The sequence below is a fragment of the Oreochromis niloticus genome, linkage group LG8, assembly GCF_001858045.2.
Source record: "Oreochromis niloticus isolate F11D_XX linkage group LG8, O_niloticus_UMD_NMBU, whole genome shotgun sequence".
Classification (NCBI taxonomy): Eukaryota; Metazoa; Chordata; class Actinopteri; order Cichliformes; family Cichlidae; genus Oreochromis; species Oreochromis niloticus.
The window spans coordinates 17362979-17383313 of NC_031973.2; the positions used below are offsets into that span (position 1 = coordinate 17362979).

General features: G+C 36.8%; 1 protein-coding gene across 1 annotated transcript; it reads left to right on the forward strand.

Annotated features, from left to right (window-relative positions):
• Nucleotides 1–3446: 3446 nt before the first annotated feature.
• Nucleotides 3447–19621, forward strand: LOC100694924 (integrin alpha-M). The gene is made up of 30 exons (XM_025909572.1): nt 3447–3580; nt 4279–4381; nt 4641–4744; nt 6135–6205; nt 6647–6761; nt 8882–9009; nt 9134–9279; nt 9661–9811; nt 10796–10946; nt 11157–11230; nt 11353–11473; nt 11587–11726; nt 11855–12001; nt 12096–12308; nt 12412–12545; nt 13368–13510; nt 13615–13769; nt 13906–14028; nt 15571–15644; nt 16516–16657; nt 16746–16844; nt 16941–17020; nt 17105–17191; nt 17601–17670; nt 17762–17860; nt 17981–18061; nt 18177–18287; nt 18444–18557; nt 18636–18746; nt 18917–19621. Exons 1-30 carry the CDS (start codon nt 3544–3546, stop codon nt 19013–19015), a joined length of 3423 nt encoding a protein of 1140 aa, XP_025765357.1. The 5' UTR covers nt 3447–3543; the 3' UTR covers nt 19016–19621.
• Nucleotides 19622–20335: the final 714 nt, after the last annotated feature.

Genomic DNA, 20335 nt, shown 5'->3' on the forward strand with positions numbered 1-20335 from the left:
TATACATAGATGTAAAAATATGGATATGTACTGATAAATGATCAGAATTATGATATTTCTGACTGTCTGAGTCAAAATTGAATTGGGGATCGAATTGAATCGAATCGGGACCTTGTGAATCAGAATCAAAATCGATACCCAGCCCTACTCGCTAGTCCTTGGCCTCCTTCCTTTTGCTTACCATACAGTCTCAGGGTGCTGGATTCGGGGTGAATGATCAGGAACTTTCTGATTACCAGCAAGGCTTCGATGTTGATTACCAGATCTTGTTCTTCCCATTCAGCTGACTCCTCAGGACTTGCCTTACGCTCTCTATTTGGTGGTCCTAGCGGACTCTTTGTGGTTCCCATTTGCCTGTGGGATTCACAGGTACTTGGAACTGTCCTCAGTGTCTCCAATGTTGCCTTCTGGTATTGTAATCTCCACAGTTCTGACTACCTCCCCCCTTTTTGTTACCACCTGAATACACTTCTCCCATCAAAATGACATTTCGATGTCATTGCTCTAGATCCTTTTGGTATGGATCAATGTCTCATTCACTCCTGATATTCAGCTTGATGTCATCCATGTGTAGGATGTGGCTGATCAAGCCTCCATTCCTGTTGATCTTCTATAGTTCAAGGCATTCTAGGGTCCATGTGTGAGGCATTGAGTCATAGGCTTTCTTTAAGTCAATCTAGGTGATGCACAGGTCAGTCAGCCTGGTTTTGTAGTCTTGCTCTGCCTACCAGTAGCTGGTGTTTCATCCCTCTGGTTTTTCTGCCAATTCCTTTCTGAGCCCCACTCATGTACAGTGCAATGCGCCTATTCATCTTAGCCACTATGATGCCTAATAGGAATTTTCATGTTATACTGAGGCAGGTAATTGGCTCAGCTTCTGGGGATCCTTGGGGATCAGGTCTGTTTGGCTATCATTTAACCATTCTGGGTGTCTCTCATCCATTAACACCTGATTAATTTGTGCTGCAGATGCTTGTTGAGTTCAACTCTTCATATTTGAGACCATTTTATGGATGTCTGCCCCTGTAATGGTAGCTGGATCCTGTTCAGGGAAGTTTCTGTGGTCAACTCTTAGATCCACTAGCCACTGAGCATTGTTGTTTTGGGTTGCGTCCTTCTCCCATATGCTCTTCCAGTATTGCCCAAGCTAGAAGTGAAAAAACATTTTCGTTAACGGAAATAAAAATAAAAACAAAAAAAGGAAAACTAACTAAAACTGTAATGAGTGTTCACAAAACTAACTAAAATTAACTGAATTTATAGCAAAAATGCGTTTAGTTTTCGTTGATGTGTGCGTGTCATACAATAGTCAAGGGTGAAAAAGAAGTTTAGTTTCCAGATTTTTTTCTTGCTGTGTCTCATTATGCCAGCAGGTGGCAAGTACGTTAGTAGAGTCGTCTGTGTCGCTGCTCCGTCCACGCGCAGAATCATGTCAGGAAAAGTCTGGAGAAAGCGCCAGAGTCCAATTTGGGATTGCTTTGAATATGACTGGGTTTTGGATAAAGCAAGTGTCTTGTAGTGGAAACAGACAAATTATGAGGGACATTTCTAAAGGGAAAAAAAATCCCACAAACCTTAAAGTACACTTGAAAAGCTCACACAAGAAGGCTAACCTAGCTTACCTTGAGAAGGTAAGGGGCACGCCCAACCCTCATCCCCAGAAACAGAAGCTAACCCCAGGCAAGGCAGCGTGATGCATCCCGAGACAACAGGACTGGGATATCTACATAACTGTGTGAGTCAATTGCCTTAACACCCGGTGCTGCAAGAGTTAATAGTCTCATTGGGGCCAAGATATACATTTTATAGTTGCCTGGTATCAATGGTTGTTCATCTGCCTTTATTTATTTATTTAAAGAACCCATAGGTGGGAATGTGAGTTGTCTTTCTCTGTGTGTTAGCCCTGCGACAGACAGGCGACCTGTCCAGGGTGCAGGGTATGGTAGCTGGAATAGCAACATACCCAAGAATAAGCAGAAGAGAATGACTGATATGATGAAACTGGGATTTTGTTACACTTAATTATTGCAAACACAACTAAAACTATAACTGAAACTAATCAAAACTAAACTGAAACTAATGATTTTCAAAAAAATAAAAACTAAACTAAACTAGCAAACAATTGGTAAAAACTAATTAAAACTAATATAAAATTGAAAATCTGAAGTCAAAACGAAATAAAAATAAAAACTAATGAAAATTGCAAAACTATTAAAACCCTGGTATGGACAGCTTTCAGATGTGGTGACCTCTAACAGGCAGAGGCAAAAGAAGAATCGGAAGTTTCAAACTGGGTAAGCCACCAAACTCGGCTTAAGTTACACATTCAAAGTTTGCTTTGGTTTCAATTTCTCTGACTAAGAGAGAAAGCACAGAAAAAAAAAAACAGATGTGAAACTTTACACCTCAGATCTTCTCAGATCATTAGGTTGTGTTGATAAGTGTATTTTATCAGTGGTGGACACTTGCAGAAACAGAGGCTGACTTCCTGAAACACAGTTGTAGTCTGAAGATAAAATCTTCAGTAGAGATGTAAAACGGTGTCAAAACTTGCTCAGTCATTAAAACAGACAGGGTTCAGAAATTATTTTGAGGTGCACCAAGTAGCACTGAATACTATCTTTCTAACCCTAAATTGCCACATAGATTAAGTTAGCTATGGCAACTAGATAGGCAAGTAGATGGCTTCACTTTTGGTTACATGTGCATATTAGGCCCACAGGTTATTTAGCTTGACTTCCCTTTTTAGCCATTGACATGAAGGAGCCACTTATTGACTCCAGGCCTATTTAACCAACTCATACTTCCTGTATCTTAAAAACCATCAGATTTTCTGACTGACAGAATCGATGCAGAGCAAGTCAGGAAAAAAGTAGTGCTGTCAGCGTTAATCTCATTAAAATGACTAACTTGCTAACGGAGATTTGCCGCGTTAATGCAGTTATGGAGTTAACGTCATTTTAACGAGATTAACAATGACAGCACTAGAAAAAAGATAAATTAACCTTTTTTTATTTTGTAGACATTTTCTAATGAAGAGGCTTGTCTGACCCATACTGTGGTGGGTCAGGTAATCTGCTATTTTTATTAATTTTTATTATATTTTATTATTGTAACTATCAGAGGAAATGGAGCAATTTTCTATGTACTTTAAACTGAAACTATATTCTTAATAACCCTGAATTTATTTCTTATGCAGAATTTGAAGGGAGAAGAAATATATTTTTAACTGAATAAAACCAACCTTACTTATGACTGAAATTCCCAGACACTAATAAACTTTCCAATGTGTTTACTTTAAATTTTAGTAATATTTACTGAAAAATTACATTACTGAGGTACTGGATCAAAATTAAACAGCCTCACCACAGTCTGCTGTATCATATAAAACACAGTGCTGTCTGTCTGTAACTCCTCCTACATAACACTTATTTCAAATGACTCTCTTAGCTTTGAGCAGTCACACTATGATTTCTGCAGCTTTGGTTTCAACTCCTTCAATTCCTCATTCATCTGTCATTTATTCTTCATGGGAGTAACACAATGAACTGGATAATTAGTGCTACAATATCCTTGTTAGGTAAGAGAAATTAATGGCCTTCTACTCTGTCTGTTGTTTTTTAATTAATAAATTAATTTATGCAAATAGTGGACATTTCAGTGAAAGTCGCTGCTAGCCACAGCACAGCATTATTTTTCAATAAAAAACATCTTTTATTTTTAAAAACCAGCAGGGGTGTTAAATTGATAACTTAAAAAATATCTTCCAGAAACACTTTTGAGATTGTCATTTCCTCATATACATTTTACCTCCTGCGGATCACACTAGTTGCTGAAATGTGTGATTAGCTCAGTCGGGCCTTGACTGTCCTATATGTTCATGCAGTCATCATATACACCTGCTTGTTTTAGTTTTACTCATTATTCCAACACTGTACTCACATTTGCTACAGGCATCTTTTTGCATGCGAGGTAGATTGTCCTGGATTGTCCAGCCACTTGCATTTTTTTTAAAGTGCAGCGGACAAGCAAATCTATACAGGTTATTTTTTCAAGTGAATAATTGTTCTGAGCAACAGTGTTGAGAACTTTCAAATGTCAGATGGTGCTTTCAAGTGGTAATGAAAAAAACAATGTGGTAAACAAAAAAAAAGAATGAAAGTAACACTGGACATGTTTCATACTTGTGGTTATACTTAGAGGTGCTGCAAACACATTGTTCTATAAAATGGCTTCAAGTAAGAATAATAATGATGCTTTTTCTTCATTAATCTTCAGTCTTAAATATTGCACTTGGCTTCAATATTGAACCTGTGGCTTGGAAGACCCTGAGGAGCTCTGCTGCTGGTTTTGGCTACCAGGTGGTTCAAAGACAATCGGAGTAAGTCAGAACATGCATTGATATGTTGAATACAGGTTTATAATAGCCTGTTTAAAATTACTAATATTTATTTATTTATTCATTCATTCATTCATTCATTCATTCATTCATTTTTTTAACAAAACTGTCCCCACTTATTCCTCACAGCAATATTTAAACACAGATAAAATACTTATTAAACATATGTAGTTTATTTACTGTAACTACAGTTTGCATGCTGGACATATCATTCTCATCGTTGTATCATTTATTTCCTTAGTTTGCTTGTCAGTGCCCCATTTGAACAGTGTTCACAAAATGGAAGGGGGAAAATATATATTTGCACCACTTCTCACCAAAGCTGCCAAAACATACAATTTGAAGGTAGGTAACCACTCATCTATAAATTTCCTTACAGCATTTCCTGAATCTCTGACAGTAAGTATTTTGCCTTCAAAGAAATGAATCATAGTGTCATGATCACTGGGTCTGGGAGGAAGTGTTTTGAGCTTTTCGAGAGTTCTTGGTTCATTAATTTTTTGGAATGCACAGTATTTGGGATTCAAAATTAGGATGTCGGTATAGTTTATGTTTGTTTGTTTTTTTATGAAATATACTTCCCAGAGGCTTTTGTATATATTTAGTTGTCTATTCATAAGAGTTGGATTTTTATTTTTTTCCCTTGAGTTCTCTTGAGTTTTTTCTTCCGTGTTGTCCTTTGCCTTTCTGTTCTATATGCTCACTGTGTCATGTCTAGGTCTTGTATAGTTTTACTTCCCCCTGCTCGTTATGTTAATTGTATTCATATGTGTGTAGTTCCCCACGTTTCAGTTTCCCTCATTACCTCTTGTGTATATAATGTTAAGTCTTTCTTTGTCCTTTGTTGTGTTGGACACACAGCTGTGTATCCCCTAGTCCTACTTTTCCATTTCTTCACAGATATGTATTCATAGTCAAAGGAGTTTGCAAAGAAAAGCGTCTGGACTTCTTTGAGTTGCTTGAAGACGTTTCACCTCTCATCTGAGAAGCTTCTTCAGTTCTAAGGTCAAATGGCCGAGAGTCCCAGATTTAAACCCAGTGGGAGTAACCCCCCAAGGAGGGACAAAGGACCCCCTGGTGATCCTCTAATCACATACGCCACCAGGATCACCAGGGGGTCCTTTGTCCCTCCTTGGGGGGATACTCCCACTGGGTTTAAATCTGGGACTCTCGGCCATTTGACCTTAGAACTGAAGAAGCTTCTCAGATGAGAGGTGAAACGTCTTCAAGCAACTCAAAGAAGTCCAGACGCTTTTCTTTGCAAACTCCTTTGACTACGATGATCTGGATGACTGAGAACCTTCACAGACATATGTATTCATAATGTTTTTTGGGTATTGGCAATACATAGGTTCTCTCTTTTTTTATGAGATTTTTGTTAATTTCCATACTTTTCAGCATTAAATGCTCACCTTCTCTTTTTTGACTTTCTTGACCACACTATTTATAGTAGATTTCTTTAGCAGATCTTATTATATAACATTAATTAATGTACATTTCAATTTTTTCAAAGTTTTAAAATAAAGTAATAGTGAAATTAAATTCTATTAAGAATTCCTTCCTGCTGTATCATCTGCACCATAATAATAGATATTAAAAGTGTCTGATTTATGCTAGTTTCCAGCCTAGAGGAGATATTGCTTCCAATTGTTATCATGCTAAATAGGGAAGTGTTTTAATTTTAGCAATCAGTTTCACAGTTGTTCTGTGTTTTTGTATTTTGGTGTCAATACAGCACCAAGATTTGCAGTCAACATGTCCCTTGGTTTGACGATGAAAAGTGATCCTACAACTGCAAACACTGTGGTGAGTTACTGAACTGCAAACATTACCAGTGCTTTGTTAAAATCAGTGATAACCAAAAAGCTCTGTCTTCTGTGTCTAAGATGTTATAATAGATTGTTAAAAATTAAAAATGCATGAAGGTCATTCCATGAAAAACAATGTACCTCTCACCTGTCACCAATAACATCAGCACATTTAGTTATACATGGCTTCATCTAAATTTGGTTCCTTTTAATTCAACTTTTACATATTTATGTTAAAAGGTACACAACCTGGCCCCTATACTTTCTTTAAATAGGCTACAGTTATTTAAAAAAGAAAAATCATGATTCCCAGTTTGTTTGTTTGTTTTTTTATTTGTCTTGTTCTTTTCAGATTTGGTTGATCTTACGTGGAATGAACCAATGCACTTGGAAATAATCGGTCAACCATATTACTCACAACTTAACTTTGTCTCCTCAGGTGTGTGGTCCAACCATTCAAAAGGATTGCAGAAGTATCACCATGTACAATGGTGTGTGCTTTCAGATAGACAGTGTTACTACATTTGGATCTCCCATACCTTCTTCTCTTCGAGGTAACAGTAAATGGAACTTGTGCCATTACTGTACCCATAATTATCAGAGTCCTGGTGTGCCATTAATAACAAAGCCTTTGCATTTTATATCTAATGTAGTGTTATAATCATTTGTCTTTGTGCTTGCATATTCTCTAAATCTCAGATAAATTGAAACTCTACTGAGACTTCCCCTTTTATATCCAACCAATTAAGGATTAATCAGAAAAGGCAACAGAGTAAATCTAAAATCATTTTTGTGGAAGATGAGATCGCACCAATGGTGGATGATATTGATGCCATTCTGTATGAATGACTTGCATGATTTGGTGCACTAAAATGGCAGATGAGGCTTAACCTGTAGCCACAGACTTCCCAAGTTGCCACCAGAAAAAATCACTTATATCAAGTTTACACATTTTACACAAATTTTAACATCAAAATAAGGTTGTTATAAATAATTAGTTTCCCCCTCTCCACCATTGCTTTATTTCAGAAAGTCTGTATAATTAGTGAGCTACTGGATTAGATGAATTGCAGCACTATCCAAGGAACCTTTCTGGTGTAATTTACATGTAATTCATCAACTATGAAGCAAATACAGTAGAGGTATTTTGAAATATTGAAGATTAAATCTAGAGTATAAATAATAATAATTTTATTCCTAGGTCCCCAAATATTTTTGGAGGTAGTCTGAAGTGGGACGTTCTTTTTGGTTTCTGTTATTCACAATTAAATAATGTCTCTATATAAAATTAATGTCTAAATCTTATGCCTAAATGCATGAAGACTAGTTCAGACACTCAAGATTTCTAAGAAAAGTAACCTTATTACTGTAGGAAACTCAGAAGCTTTAGATTCCTTTTAAGAAAAAAAGCAGTTATAGGCTATTCAAAAATCATCAGATTTGAGGTTGTTACTTAAAAGTAATGAACTGTAATCTTAATTGTTTCACTAGTTGTTACATTACTTTTGTGTTTCTCTGAAACACATTCTGAAATGCACATACTGATGAGTTAGCAGTGCAAATCTTCAGCTACAGTCACACACACTGAGACTAATTCCTATCATAATGAAAAAATACAGACTAGAAACAAGTGCAGGTAGAAATAGAAACTACAATGCTACAGGCCTGACTGCTCATCACTCCCTTTGTTACCTATTGATACCTGGCTGCTGGGCTAGAACTGATATAAATGCAAAAATTAAGGATAACTGTCTATATATTTCCTCTCCTAGTGCAGCACTACTATGTCCGTTTGATTAGCAGGTTTGGTTATTGCCAGTTTGTCTGTTTGTATCTGGAAGTCGCACAGGATCTTAGCACAGTCATTTGCGACCACCCATGGGGGCGTGTCCCATTTTGACCTCAGGACTTCCAGGCCATACTTGGCACAGATATTCCTGTATACCGTGCCAGCCACTTGGTTGTGGCATTTCATGTATGCCCTGCCTGCTAGCATCTTGCACAATGTTATGTGCTGGATTGTCTCCGCGGCATCTTTACACAGCCTGCACATGCGGTCTTACCTGGTGTGGTAGAACTCAGCTATGGAACTTGAACATTCCCAACACGTTCTCACTCCCAAAGTGTAACATTTTATGCTCGGTGACAAATCATCGGTATATTACGAGATTCCGATCTCGGAATATAGGGACGTGTTAACCAGCACTTTAACGTCATTAAAGTGCTGGTTAAGGTTAAGGATAAGGTTAGGGTTAGAGCTGGAGTACATGGCTGGAACGTGTATTACCGCAGGAGCATCATTTCATCCATAACCCAGCACGTAGCATAAGAATGCCGGTCCTCTTTCTTGGGTTTCTACTACCCGAGGTATTTACAAAGCAAGCGGTCAGTTATGGTCATCTTCCTGATGTACTCATGGATGTTCATTGTCTCAACCTGGACCATGGTTCTGATGCAATAGCCTCCTTCCTTCCACTTAGCGTTCAGTCTCAGGGTGCTGGACTTGGAGTGAAACCCTCCATGCATGGTAAAGATCTTCCTTATGTGTGTGATATTCATTACTGAATACTGTCTTAATGAAAGCCTCAGAATCCTTTTGCTTGCATGATGTGAAGAAACATGTTAAAATTAGCCCATAAAAATTAATTGGACTTTGACTCCATCTCTTTGATAGAGTGCCCACCACAAGTAGACATTGCCTTTCTGTTGGATGGTTCAGGCAGCGTATCGTCTCCTGATTTTCAAAAAATGACGAAGTTTGTGAAAGATCTAATCCAATCATTTGTCTTAAATGATGCACAGGTAAGACGCTGTAGCCCCCCTTTAGTTATTAGTAGCACAGTCATAAAACAGTTACATTATTATTTCCATTTAGATCCATAAAGCATGACAGGTTGATATGTTTATTGTCTTCTCTTTTCTTCAGTTTTCTGTTTCCCAGTTCTCTACGTCACCATGGGTTCACTTTTACTTTAAAACATTTTCTTCATCTGGATCAGTGGAGACTGACATCAATGAAATCAAGCAATACAGGGGAGCTACCTTCACAGCTAAGGCCATCAGACATGTTGTGTAAGGAAGGAAATTATATCACTGAAGCACTATGCTAAATTTAATGTCCAGAGTTCCTGTCCAGGTGACTCTGATTTTCTGGGACTCTTACCAAATTAAATACAGTGTGGACTAAAATGCCAGTCTTTCAAAAGAGACAACATAAACAGACCTCCATAGAGATGCTCTTAACCAAGGCTCAATTTTATTTCAATTTGAAAATCGAATACTTGGGTTCTCTGCATTGGAAAAAATAGAAAAATCTCTGTAATGCTAAATGAAAATATAAAAAAAAAGAATGATGGATGCAAAAATAACAATCAATTTACCCCATGATCATACGTCCACTGTAAAAAAAAAAAAGATGTATTGACATTAGATATATATTTTTTTAATTCACAGAAACACTGTTTTCATACCAAAAGAAGGTATGAGACCTAGTGCAAGGAAGGTCTTGATAGTAATTACTGATGGACAATCTAATGACCGGACTTATCTGGATGGTGCAGTACAGCTAGCAGAGAGTAAAAACATTGTTCGATTTGCTATTGGGGTAAGTACTTCCATTATTTCAACTTACAGAATGTGCCATACTGAAAATGTATTTTGGTCAGTTGTCGGGCTAAGACTGATGCTGCACTATATTGAGAAAAGTACTGGGCCAACTGAATAACTGACGGATAACGAATAACTTGTATTCCGTTACTCCCCAACACTGGAGGTTATTGAGTCAGCAGAGCATTTTTGACTTTTACACACTATCCAACTCAGCACTCGGTGACCACAGTCTGTAACTTTATGTGGTCTCCTACTCCATGACTGAGTTGCTGTGGTTACCAAATGCTCCACTTTGAAGTAATGCCAATTATCAACTCAGTAACATGGCAAACCATGTAATAGACACACCAGTTCATAGTGCCCATTTCACGTTTTGGAGAGGCAAAGCGTGATATGGACACGTTGTACCGACGCATCTGTTACACAGTTTACCGTGATATTGCGTTGCCCCTATAGTTGATGGAGTGAAGCAAACACAAACTGACTTGCTGTAGCAGTGGTATACTGTTAGATTCTGTGAGCACTTTAGAATGGCCTTTTCATTCAGAAATACTGCATGGCTAGATGTTGTATACAGTTGTGGCAATGGGACTGAATACAAGGATCAAGAGGTTTGAGTATATATATGGCTACATATATATGTATATATATATGTACATATGTCTGTGTGTGTGTGTGTGTGTGTGTGTGTGTGTGTGTATGTGTGTGTGTGCATCTTTAAATCAAAGCATATCCCACTAAATACATAAAGTTGAAATGAAGTTTCTCAATTAAATGGCAATGCAGAATTACTGATTGGAGCACGAATATTGTGTATTCTGGATTTGGGTATAATGAGTTTAACACTATATAAAACATGTCTGTAAAATGCATTATAAATGGCTATAAAACCTTAAGTTTATTAAAAACTGTGCTTTGATAAAGCAAGGCATCTTGCATAGTATGAGAACTTAGATGTATTGTTTTTAAACAACCCTAGGTGGGAAATGCATTCACTAAAACTGAAGCAAAACGAGAACTGCGCACCATTGCATCATCTCCTTCAGACAAATACGTGTTTCAAGTGGAGAATTTCGACGCACTTGAAATAATAAGACAAAATTTGCAGGAAAAAATTTTCTCCATTGAAGGTACAAACATAAATGTATTGTCTCAACTTTGTTACAAATTTCTGTTACTATTACTACATGCTGCTTATTATAAAAGTGCTCAGACACATTTATGATAAACAGCAAAAAAACTTGAATCATAATGAAAATTTGTCTTTGCAAAATTATGAAGTTACAAGTGAAATGTGTTATATTGTGTCTTTCATCTTTTCATTTATTTTTCTGTTACAGGATCTCAAACCAGTGGAGAGACACTGAAAATGGAAATGTCTCAAGAGGGATTCAGTGCAGTTTATGTGCCTGAGGTAATTAAAACTACCTGAAATGCACCAGACAGTCTAGTCATAGAAAAAAGGTTCACATGTGGCACTTTTTATATACAATTTAGTCAGAAAGTCATAAACTGTATTTTCTGTCTGCATTGTAGGGAATTCAGATGTCTATTGTTGGTGCAAACCAGTGGAAGGGAGGCTACGTGCAATACACAACAGGAGGCCAGAAGCTGAAAACATATGAGGATGTGTCTTTGGAGCCTGACAGTTATCTTGGTAAGAATATTACAGCTTTAACAATCTAACTCATACACTGCTATAATTCTTTCACACAAATATGCATATCAGATTTTATATCTATGTTCTCTTTTTGGCTACCTAAATTCTAGGTTACTCCATGGCAATTGCTAAAACCCAAAGTGGTTCACTGACAATTGTTGGTGCTCCAAGATATAAACACAGAGGAGTTGTGGTCGCTGTTAACAGAGAAAGCTTTGAAAACCAAAAGATTGAGCCCTTTTCATCACAGGTATGTATTTCCAAGATAGATGGGAATGACATTGTAAACTAGATATAAATTATTTTCTCAAATAAAAGCTGTAGTTTTTTTTTTTCCTAAACATGAACCCTTTTATTAGTAATTTGTTCCTTACACAGTATCAGACTGGTGAATATTTCGGGGCAGAGGTGTGTACCATGGACATAAATAATGATGACATCACTGATCTAATCTTCATATCAGCCCCAATGTACATGGAGCCTGATAGAGAGGGAAGAGTTTATGTTTGCAGATTAACTGGTTTGGTAAATCACAGTTTTATCTACTGCAGTTAAATTAATCAGTTTAATAATCAACCTTTTTATTTCCATAAAATATTCACTCACTTCCTGCTTTTAGTTTGTGGAGTGTCATTTTGATGATCCGTTAGTACTAAGAGGACATGCAGCTGTCAAAGGAAGGTTCGGCTCTTCTCTTGCTGTTCTGCCTGATCTAAACTCAGATGGATTCAGGGATTTGGCAGTTGGAGCACCTTTGGAGAATGATGGTGAAGGCAGCATCTACATATTTAATGGTGAAGGAGGAGGAAGAATCAGTCCTACTTACTCACAGGTGCACAGCATAAAAGAACTCACAAATAGTTTTAATTGTATTTTCCTGCAATATGTCTAAATAATCTGCAGATTGATTAATTAAAATATTTCCATGTACACAGAGAATTACTGGCTCTGAGGTTCAGTCAGGACTGAAGTTCTTTGGTGTATCAATCAGTCAGTCATCTTTTGACCAGAGTGGTGATAAACTACCTGATTTAGCGGTGGGTTCAAAGGGCAAAGTTGTCCTATTGAGGTAAGTCCAAGATACTCCAGTTATGTGTTATTGTTATTTATAGCAATTGATATTGATGTGCAACTACTCTGGACTACTGGTCAAAAGTTTAGTTTGTTCAGTTTGCAAGGTCAATTTTATGAGAATTGCACATGATTGATTCATGACTTTTAATCCAATACTTATGCAGAGTAAAATGGGTTTTTGACATCTTTTTAGAGGTCACATTATATTAATGAATTTTATCATGTTAAAATGGTCACTAATCAATAGAAAAAAATTTTTCTAATCATCTTGTTACATCATGATGATCATGGTTTATGGTAAAATGGTAAATGGCCTGTATTTGTTACTCTAAACACTGTGTAGTTCAGTAAATAGTTATTATTATTGTAATAGTTATTATTTTGATACAATGTCACCATGAGAACACATTGATGGTAGCACCTATGTAGATATTCTTCACTGCTTCACTGGGTGAATGGGTCAAATGCAGAGGAGTAATTTCCCTATGGGGACTAACAGAGACACATTATTCCATTAAAAAGCATTCATGATAAATTATTTCATAAATAATTAACTGTCATTTGCAAGATTTCTTATTAATTTGATATAATATTAGAAAAAAAAATGTTTTTCTCATTGACAAAAGGATATGACAAAATGACTCAAAAGTGGTAAGGGATTGATAAAATATGAAACGTTAGAGCAAAGGCATGATTAGACAACTGGGAAGTCTTGTTACTAATCCACGTCAGAACACCAATAATGGAGAGCAATTTTTAGTTTGTTATTGAAGGTTAACATAGCTCACATATATTTTCCTTCGATGTCCATTTACAGATCAAGACCTATAGTAATGGTTAAAGCTGAGGTGTCTTTCAATCCAAACGAAATCCCTACTCAGAATACAACCTGCTCAGAACCACTGGAGAACACAGCTACAGTCTGCTTTACCATGAGCAGAGTGTCTACAGTCAACACAGGTTCATCATTCTCCTCACTTTTTTCTAACTACAAAGCCATTATCCAGCAGTTTGATGGTTTCTGTGTAAATTTGTAGCATTGAAATCAAACTCTGATATTCCAGCTGAAGCAAGGATTAATTATACTTTAACCCTGGATGCCACTCGCAAACCTCCAAACAACCGAGCGTACATCAGTGGGAAACAACAAGCGAAATCTGGATCGGTTGCTGTGAACTTAACCAGCAAACTGTGTTCAACTGTAAAATTCTTTATTGAGGTAAAACCTAATAACAACATCAGAAAAAAAACTATTATGACCAATTCATCAAACAAAAGATGTTGTTTAACTAATTTTATATTTTTAAGTTTCCTTGAACACTGAATCTGAACCTAACTCTGCTCTCTTCTTGCAGGCTTGTCCAGAAGATGCTGTCAGTGAACTTTCCAATGAGCTCAAATTCACATTTGATGGTTTGCCTTCAAAAAAACTTAGACCAAGTCTCGCCCCACAGGCTCAAGCAACAGCTATTCATCCTGTGAGGAACCTTTAACGACACCTTATTAGCTTGGCATCTGAGTCTAGTCTTTATGAAGTTTATGAAGTTACGAAATTTTAGTGTTTTGCCCTTAAATTGTCTGAAATAATGTTATTATGAAAGTAAATGAGTTACCATCACTGTAGTAGTAGCTCTCTATATAGTAAATGCATTACAAATTCTACTATGACTTTACCTTCTATTTAACTCTAGCTTAGAGGCCAAGGAGAGACTGTGCACTTCTCAACTGCTTCAAACCTAGTGACAAACTTCAACTTTGAAAATAACTGAATTAAAAATACACAAGCCTTATGAAGGGTAACTCTATCTGGGATCACACCTGATACATATTTCTGAGTTTCCAGAAGTGGACTGAGAACAGAAATGTTCTGCAGAAAAGTACAGCTAGATGGTGGAATACAAAAAGTGGTGATTTCAAATGTTCAATTAGAGCTGGGCGATATAAGATTTTTTCATATCACGATATGTTTTTTTCATTTCAGGTGATAACAATACATATCACGATATAAGCCAAACAACTATATTTGTAAGATTTAAATGTGCCGTTGCTCACAAGTAAAATGTGAAATAATCTGCAGCTTGTTTTGATTTAAATATTTATTTCCCATAATAAGTTCAACAGGGTAGATGTACTTAAAGAACATGAGACTTCAGTTTCAGATAAATAAAGGCAAATATTGCAAACTACACAAAAGGCAGCCGCTAAAGCGTTTAAGTTTCAAAATAGGACAAACAAAACAGACTACTAAATTGTCAATTCCACTTAGAAACAGAATATTAATTCTAAAAATAAATCTTAGTTTGTTTTATAGAAGAACAGACAAAATTGACTAACTTTTGTCAATATCAAATAAACTGAGAACTGTTGTATAGCTTAGCTTTTCAAACAGTTTTAACAGTTACTTTAGTCTGACAAAAGCCGAATGACGAATTAGCGCTTTCAGTCAGAGATTGAGCATGCACCGCTTTATTGTATTTCCAGACTTGCTTTCGGAACAATTTACAGTGCGCGCTACTCTGTTTTTTGTCAGACTTGAAATAGCTGAAATACCTTCACACTACGGAACTTCTCTGGCCCTTCCGTTCGACAAGCTCTCCGGCATTGGAACCATCATCTGTTTTCTCTTCGGTAACCTTTGGTCACGCTCTCGGTTGTTTTTTCTCTGGTCGGCACACTCATTTTCTCCATTACCCGGGCAGCACGGTGGCTGGCTGCTTCCCAAACAAATACACATGTGCGGCTTGGCACTTGTGCTGTACGTAACAAGTCACATGACGTGACGCTGCGGCTGCGATTGGTTCAGCTCTGCGCTACTTAATTTGGATTGGCTGTTTTTCTTTTTTTTTTTAAGAGGACAAGAGAGATGAGGCCTATCGCAATAGTTAACTCTTTCTCGATAAAAAAATTTATTTCGCAATACATATCGTTATCGTTCTATCGCCCAGGTCTATGTTCAATGTTAAATTTAGTCTGTAAATAATGTAATAAAAATATGTTTTATATTATGTTTTCTTCCACAGTTAGGGTTTGAGATCAACTGCGGCACTGACAACAAATGTGTTGATAACTTACAAGTGGATTTCAACTTCACCAGGTGAGGGTCAGGTGCATAACTCAAGCTTTGGTGTCTGGTAGCATGTCAAGTTTAAGAGTATGAACACTAAAATGATTAATTAATTTAAAGGAATAAAATGACAAACTTGGAAGTGAACATAAATAAATAAATTATAAAAGCAAACATAAACAAAATGCTTTTTTAGATCTGAGTTGTATTTACGTCTCACTTCCCAAATCAACAAATATAAGATTTATTCTGGGTGCCAAAACTGTGTTGTTAAATGTAGAATATGTTAGGCTGGAAGGACCAAAGGACAGGGGAAACTAAGATAAAATACAGACCTGATTTGTCCTCCAGTAATGATCACAGAGAACAAAACAAGTAGAACTCAAGACACAAGCTTGTGTGTCCAAACGTGACACACAAAGACAACAAAAACAAAACAAAACACTGAGACAAGACTGGAGGAAGACAAAGGTATCAAAAAAGGAATCAACTATCAAGAATAAAAACTAAGCAAGGAACTAACAGGACACAATAATAAAAGCTCATTAGAAATAGAGAACATAAAATCAAACCTTTAACAGAAGTCGACAGTGCCTGAACATTTTTTAAATCAAAAAGAAATCATTAACCCACTAAAACTCAAACACTTGGGTCCATGAGGACAGAAAGAATGACAGATAATTTAATATAACTGATAGAATCACTAATTGTTTAAGTCATCTGGTGAGAATCTTCACATATAAACAGGTCAAGAAAGTTTCTTCTTAATGTCCCTTTTGGCACCAATTTGTGGTTTTAATTTCTGCTGTTACTTTTGAATAAATTGGAGTAAAAATTAGTATAGCTGTAACTTTATTTTTTTTTCCTTCCATTTTCCTTGTGCTTCCTCATACTCTGACAGATCCTCAGAGGTTAAAGTGGGCATTGATGAGCTTTTGAATGTCACAGTCACAGTGGAGAACAGAGGTGAAAACTCCTACAACAGTCGTGTTATTCTCACGTACCCAGCTGGACTCTCCTACAGGAAGTTCACCATTCAGCAGGTAAGGCATCAGGATCAAGTCTGTATCAGATCATCACTGATCTGCTGCTCTTACAATCCATCCAGGAATCATTTTATTTCTAATAAAGGGAAGAATTGAGTGCAACTCCTTGGACAGTGAAGATGGTTTATCACGAGGAACGACAGACTGCACTATTGACAAGCCAATTTTCAAAAGCAAAACAAAGGTTAGCTCTGTTTTTCTCTGTACAGAATATCTTTTCTCACTTTTACACAGTTTACAGACAAAGAGGATTCATTCTTATCTCTTTCATTCAATTAAGGCTTCCTTTATTGTCTCCTATGGGATTGACACCAACAGTCAACTTGAGAGGAAGATCTTTGTCACTGTGAATGCCACCAGGTACTGTCATTTTGCTACAGGTACTCCTCATTAAAACAATAGTCCCACAGATACAGTACAAATAATTTATTTTCTCTCTTTCAGTGGAAATCAGGAGCATGGCACAACAAGGGAACTCTACAAAAAGAAATGGATTGATGTGAAATACAGCATTTTTATGACATTTGAAAAGTATGTGTTTTTCTAACTGGTTGTTAGAAAAACGATCGTGGCTCAAGAGTTGGGAGTTCGCCTTGTAATCGGAAGGTTGCCGGTTCGAGCCCTGGCTCGGACAGTCTCTGTCGTTGTGTCCTTGGGCAAGACACTTCACCCGTTGCCTACTGGTGGTGGTCAGAGGGCCCAGTGGCGCCAGTGTCCGGCAGCCCCGCCTCTGTCAGTGTGCCCCAGGGTGGCTGTGGCTACAATGTAGCTTGCCATCACCAGTGTGTGGATGACTGGATGTGTAAAGCGCTTTGGGGTCCTTAGGGACTAGTAAAGCACTATACAAATACAGGCGATTTACCATTTAACTATAATGGGAAAAATTGTAAATGTTTTTTTTGTTTACCTGGCATTTAATATTTCAAATATATCTGTTTAGCTCCCTCAGCTACAACAATTTCACATTTGGGATGAACGATTTGCAGAAACCAGTCCAACAATCGGTCAAGGTGAAATAAAACTTCTGCATAGTTCAAAAGTTCATTGTATGATGTAAACCTAACTATAATGCTGGGTTATACTTTTGTTTTTCAATTTTAGGTTACAAATGATATCAGAGCACTTAATTTCACTGTGGTGATCAGGGTTCCAGTGAAGCTTGGTGAAACAGACATTTGGGGGGATTTGAGCAGCCTAAGGGTAATATGTGTTTGAGAATTTATAGCTATAGACTCAAACATGACCTATGCTTATGTAAGGATGAATGGGTATAGAGAAATTAAAATAAAACTAAAACTATATAAATAAAATGTATTTCAGATTGCAGATTGTCAGAGAGGAATTGATGAAGAACCATCTGTGAAAGGTTTTGTTCCTGAGATACAAAAAAATAAAGTTGTGGTACGTATACCTCTGCCTTTACCTGTTGAAATTTAACCTAATTGTATTGTTAAAAATTCACATTGTACTGGATCAAAACTTGTGGTGCATTTATTCTTCTTTAAATGACCCACAGGACTGCTCTGTAGCCAAGTGCAGAGTGTTCAAGTGCAGGACATCCATGGGAATACGGGAGAGTAGGACATACAAAATCTCTGCCAACCTCAGCTCAGGATGGATAGAGCAGGTAACTGACAGGAATTTTATGTTAAATTATTCATTAATAATTTTTGTTTTTACAGATGATTATGTAGCAGTAAGTTCTTAAATCTTTTGATAAATCATTCCTTGTTAAATCAAGCAACACCTAATTTATCCCCAATTTATTCCACTTTTTTCTTAGATTGGACTTCAATCTGCCAAATTCCTCTTGACCAGTACAGCCAGTCTGGAGTACAACAAAAACCAGTACATCTACTTTTCATCAGGGTCAAACAGTAATCCTCCTGTTCGCAAGGTGATTGCAAATTGCTTTCTCTTGCTTCAGTTATATAATAGTTTGAATTTATTCACTTTCTATTACCTTGTCTGTCAGATTGAAGCAGAGGTAGAAGTGTATCCTCAGCCAAATTTCACCAAAGAGATCATTGGAGGATCCCTGGGAGGGTTGGCTTTTCTAGCTTTACTCACTGCTGGCCTGTATAAGGTAAGATCGATTTTTTTTTTTCAGTCAGTGTCACAGCCTCACAAAGTTATTACAGAAAATAACTAGTTAAAAAGGTTTTTCATATTCACTCATGTAGCTTGGTTATTTTCATTCCTTCTCATTGCAACTCTAACACACAACTGATGCATTTTTTTTTTCTTTGCTCCCAGTTGGGATTTTTCAAGAGCAAATACGAACGGATGATAAATGAAAATGAGGAAGACGGTCCAGGTCCAGGGACTGATGCAGCTGCAAAACCTGCTGAATAGCAAAGGTCACGTTTGTAGCCTGGATCCTCTAAATCTTTCATTGCATTTTAATAACAAAAATTATGCCCGGAAATGTCCAAATGCTTGCTGTGTCTAAAATACATCACTCCTTGACTAATTGAGCAAAATAAAAAAATAAAAAAGTTTCTACCTAGTTGTCAGGACCATCGAAACAGGATCCCAAAATAAACCTAAAGCCAAAATCTTTTTCAGGACTTGAAACGTGTTCAGATTAAACCTTTTCCATCTAACAAATATAATTTTCTTGAGCTGAAAAATACAAATATCAACCAATTGCTTAAAAATTACAATTACCCGAAGACAAGGCTTCACAACGAGACATGAAGCATGGATTCTCAAAAAAATAAAATAAATGAAAAGATTGGGTGAGGCCAAACAGTAGTGACTTTATTTTTTGAAGAATCTTACAGCTCTTCTACAATGAAACTTTTCTGTTTAATTTCTGCAAATACTGTACACTGAAAAAAAACATTCAAATGATCATATATTGGAAAAAATTGTGAAATTCAACTGAAATGCTTAAAATTGTGTAATGTTACTTGGTTTATTCGGAAATAAAGATACTTTCAGTTTTGTGTTTTAAAATTACACCCCTGTCCCCTACATGTACATGAGGGTGTGCCCTCCGCCCCACAGTCTCTTGTAGTCCACAATGTGCTGCTTGGTCTTGCTGAAGTTGAGCAGCAGGTTGTTGTCTCAACACCATGTCAGGTAGGGCTGTTCGATATAACGATATATATCGGATGACGATATAAAAACGTCTATCGTTTCATTTTACGCTATCGTTTGTTTCGTGGTGTCGCAAAATAAACTGTTTACGGCAATATTTTTTCATTATTTTGATGGTCACTGTAGTGGCTATATTAATTTCCTAAAGTTCTCTCTTTCTCTTATATTTAATATAACCACACTACCGACGGACAAGCGCTTGTTTTTAAGCATTGTCGTTAGCAACAACGATGGTAAAACCACCTCGTGTCCACTTGTTTATTTTCCACATAAACCTTTCACAATAAAGCTCAAGATCCTGTTGAGACTTTTCAAAATAAACTGAATCACGTGAAAGATGCAGAGTATTTACGGATGAGAAGCAAAAAAGAGCCGCCAGGTGCTAAAAAATAAACCTTAAACTCAAACGTTAGAACAGGCTTTTCCCCGCAGCACGCTGTGTAATAAATACTCACAAAGAAAACGGCAGCCGTTACAACCTATGTCTAAAAATGTATCGTTTCATGCATCAGTTAAAACACTCGACTCCAGGTACGCGACGCCCAGCTGGAAACACTTCACGCAAGTCGA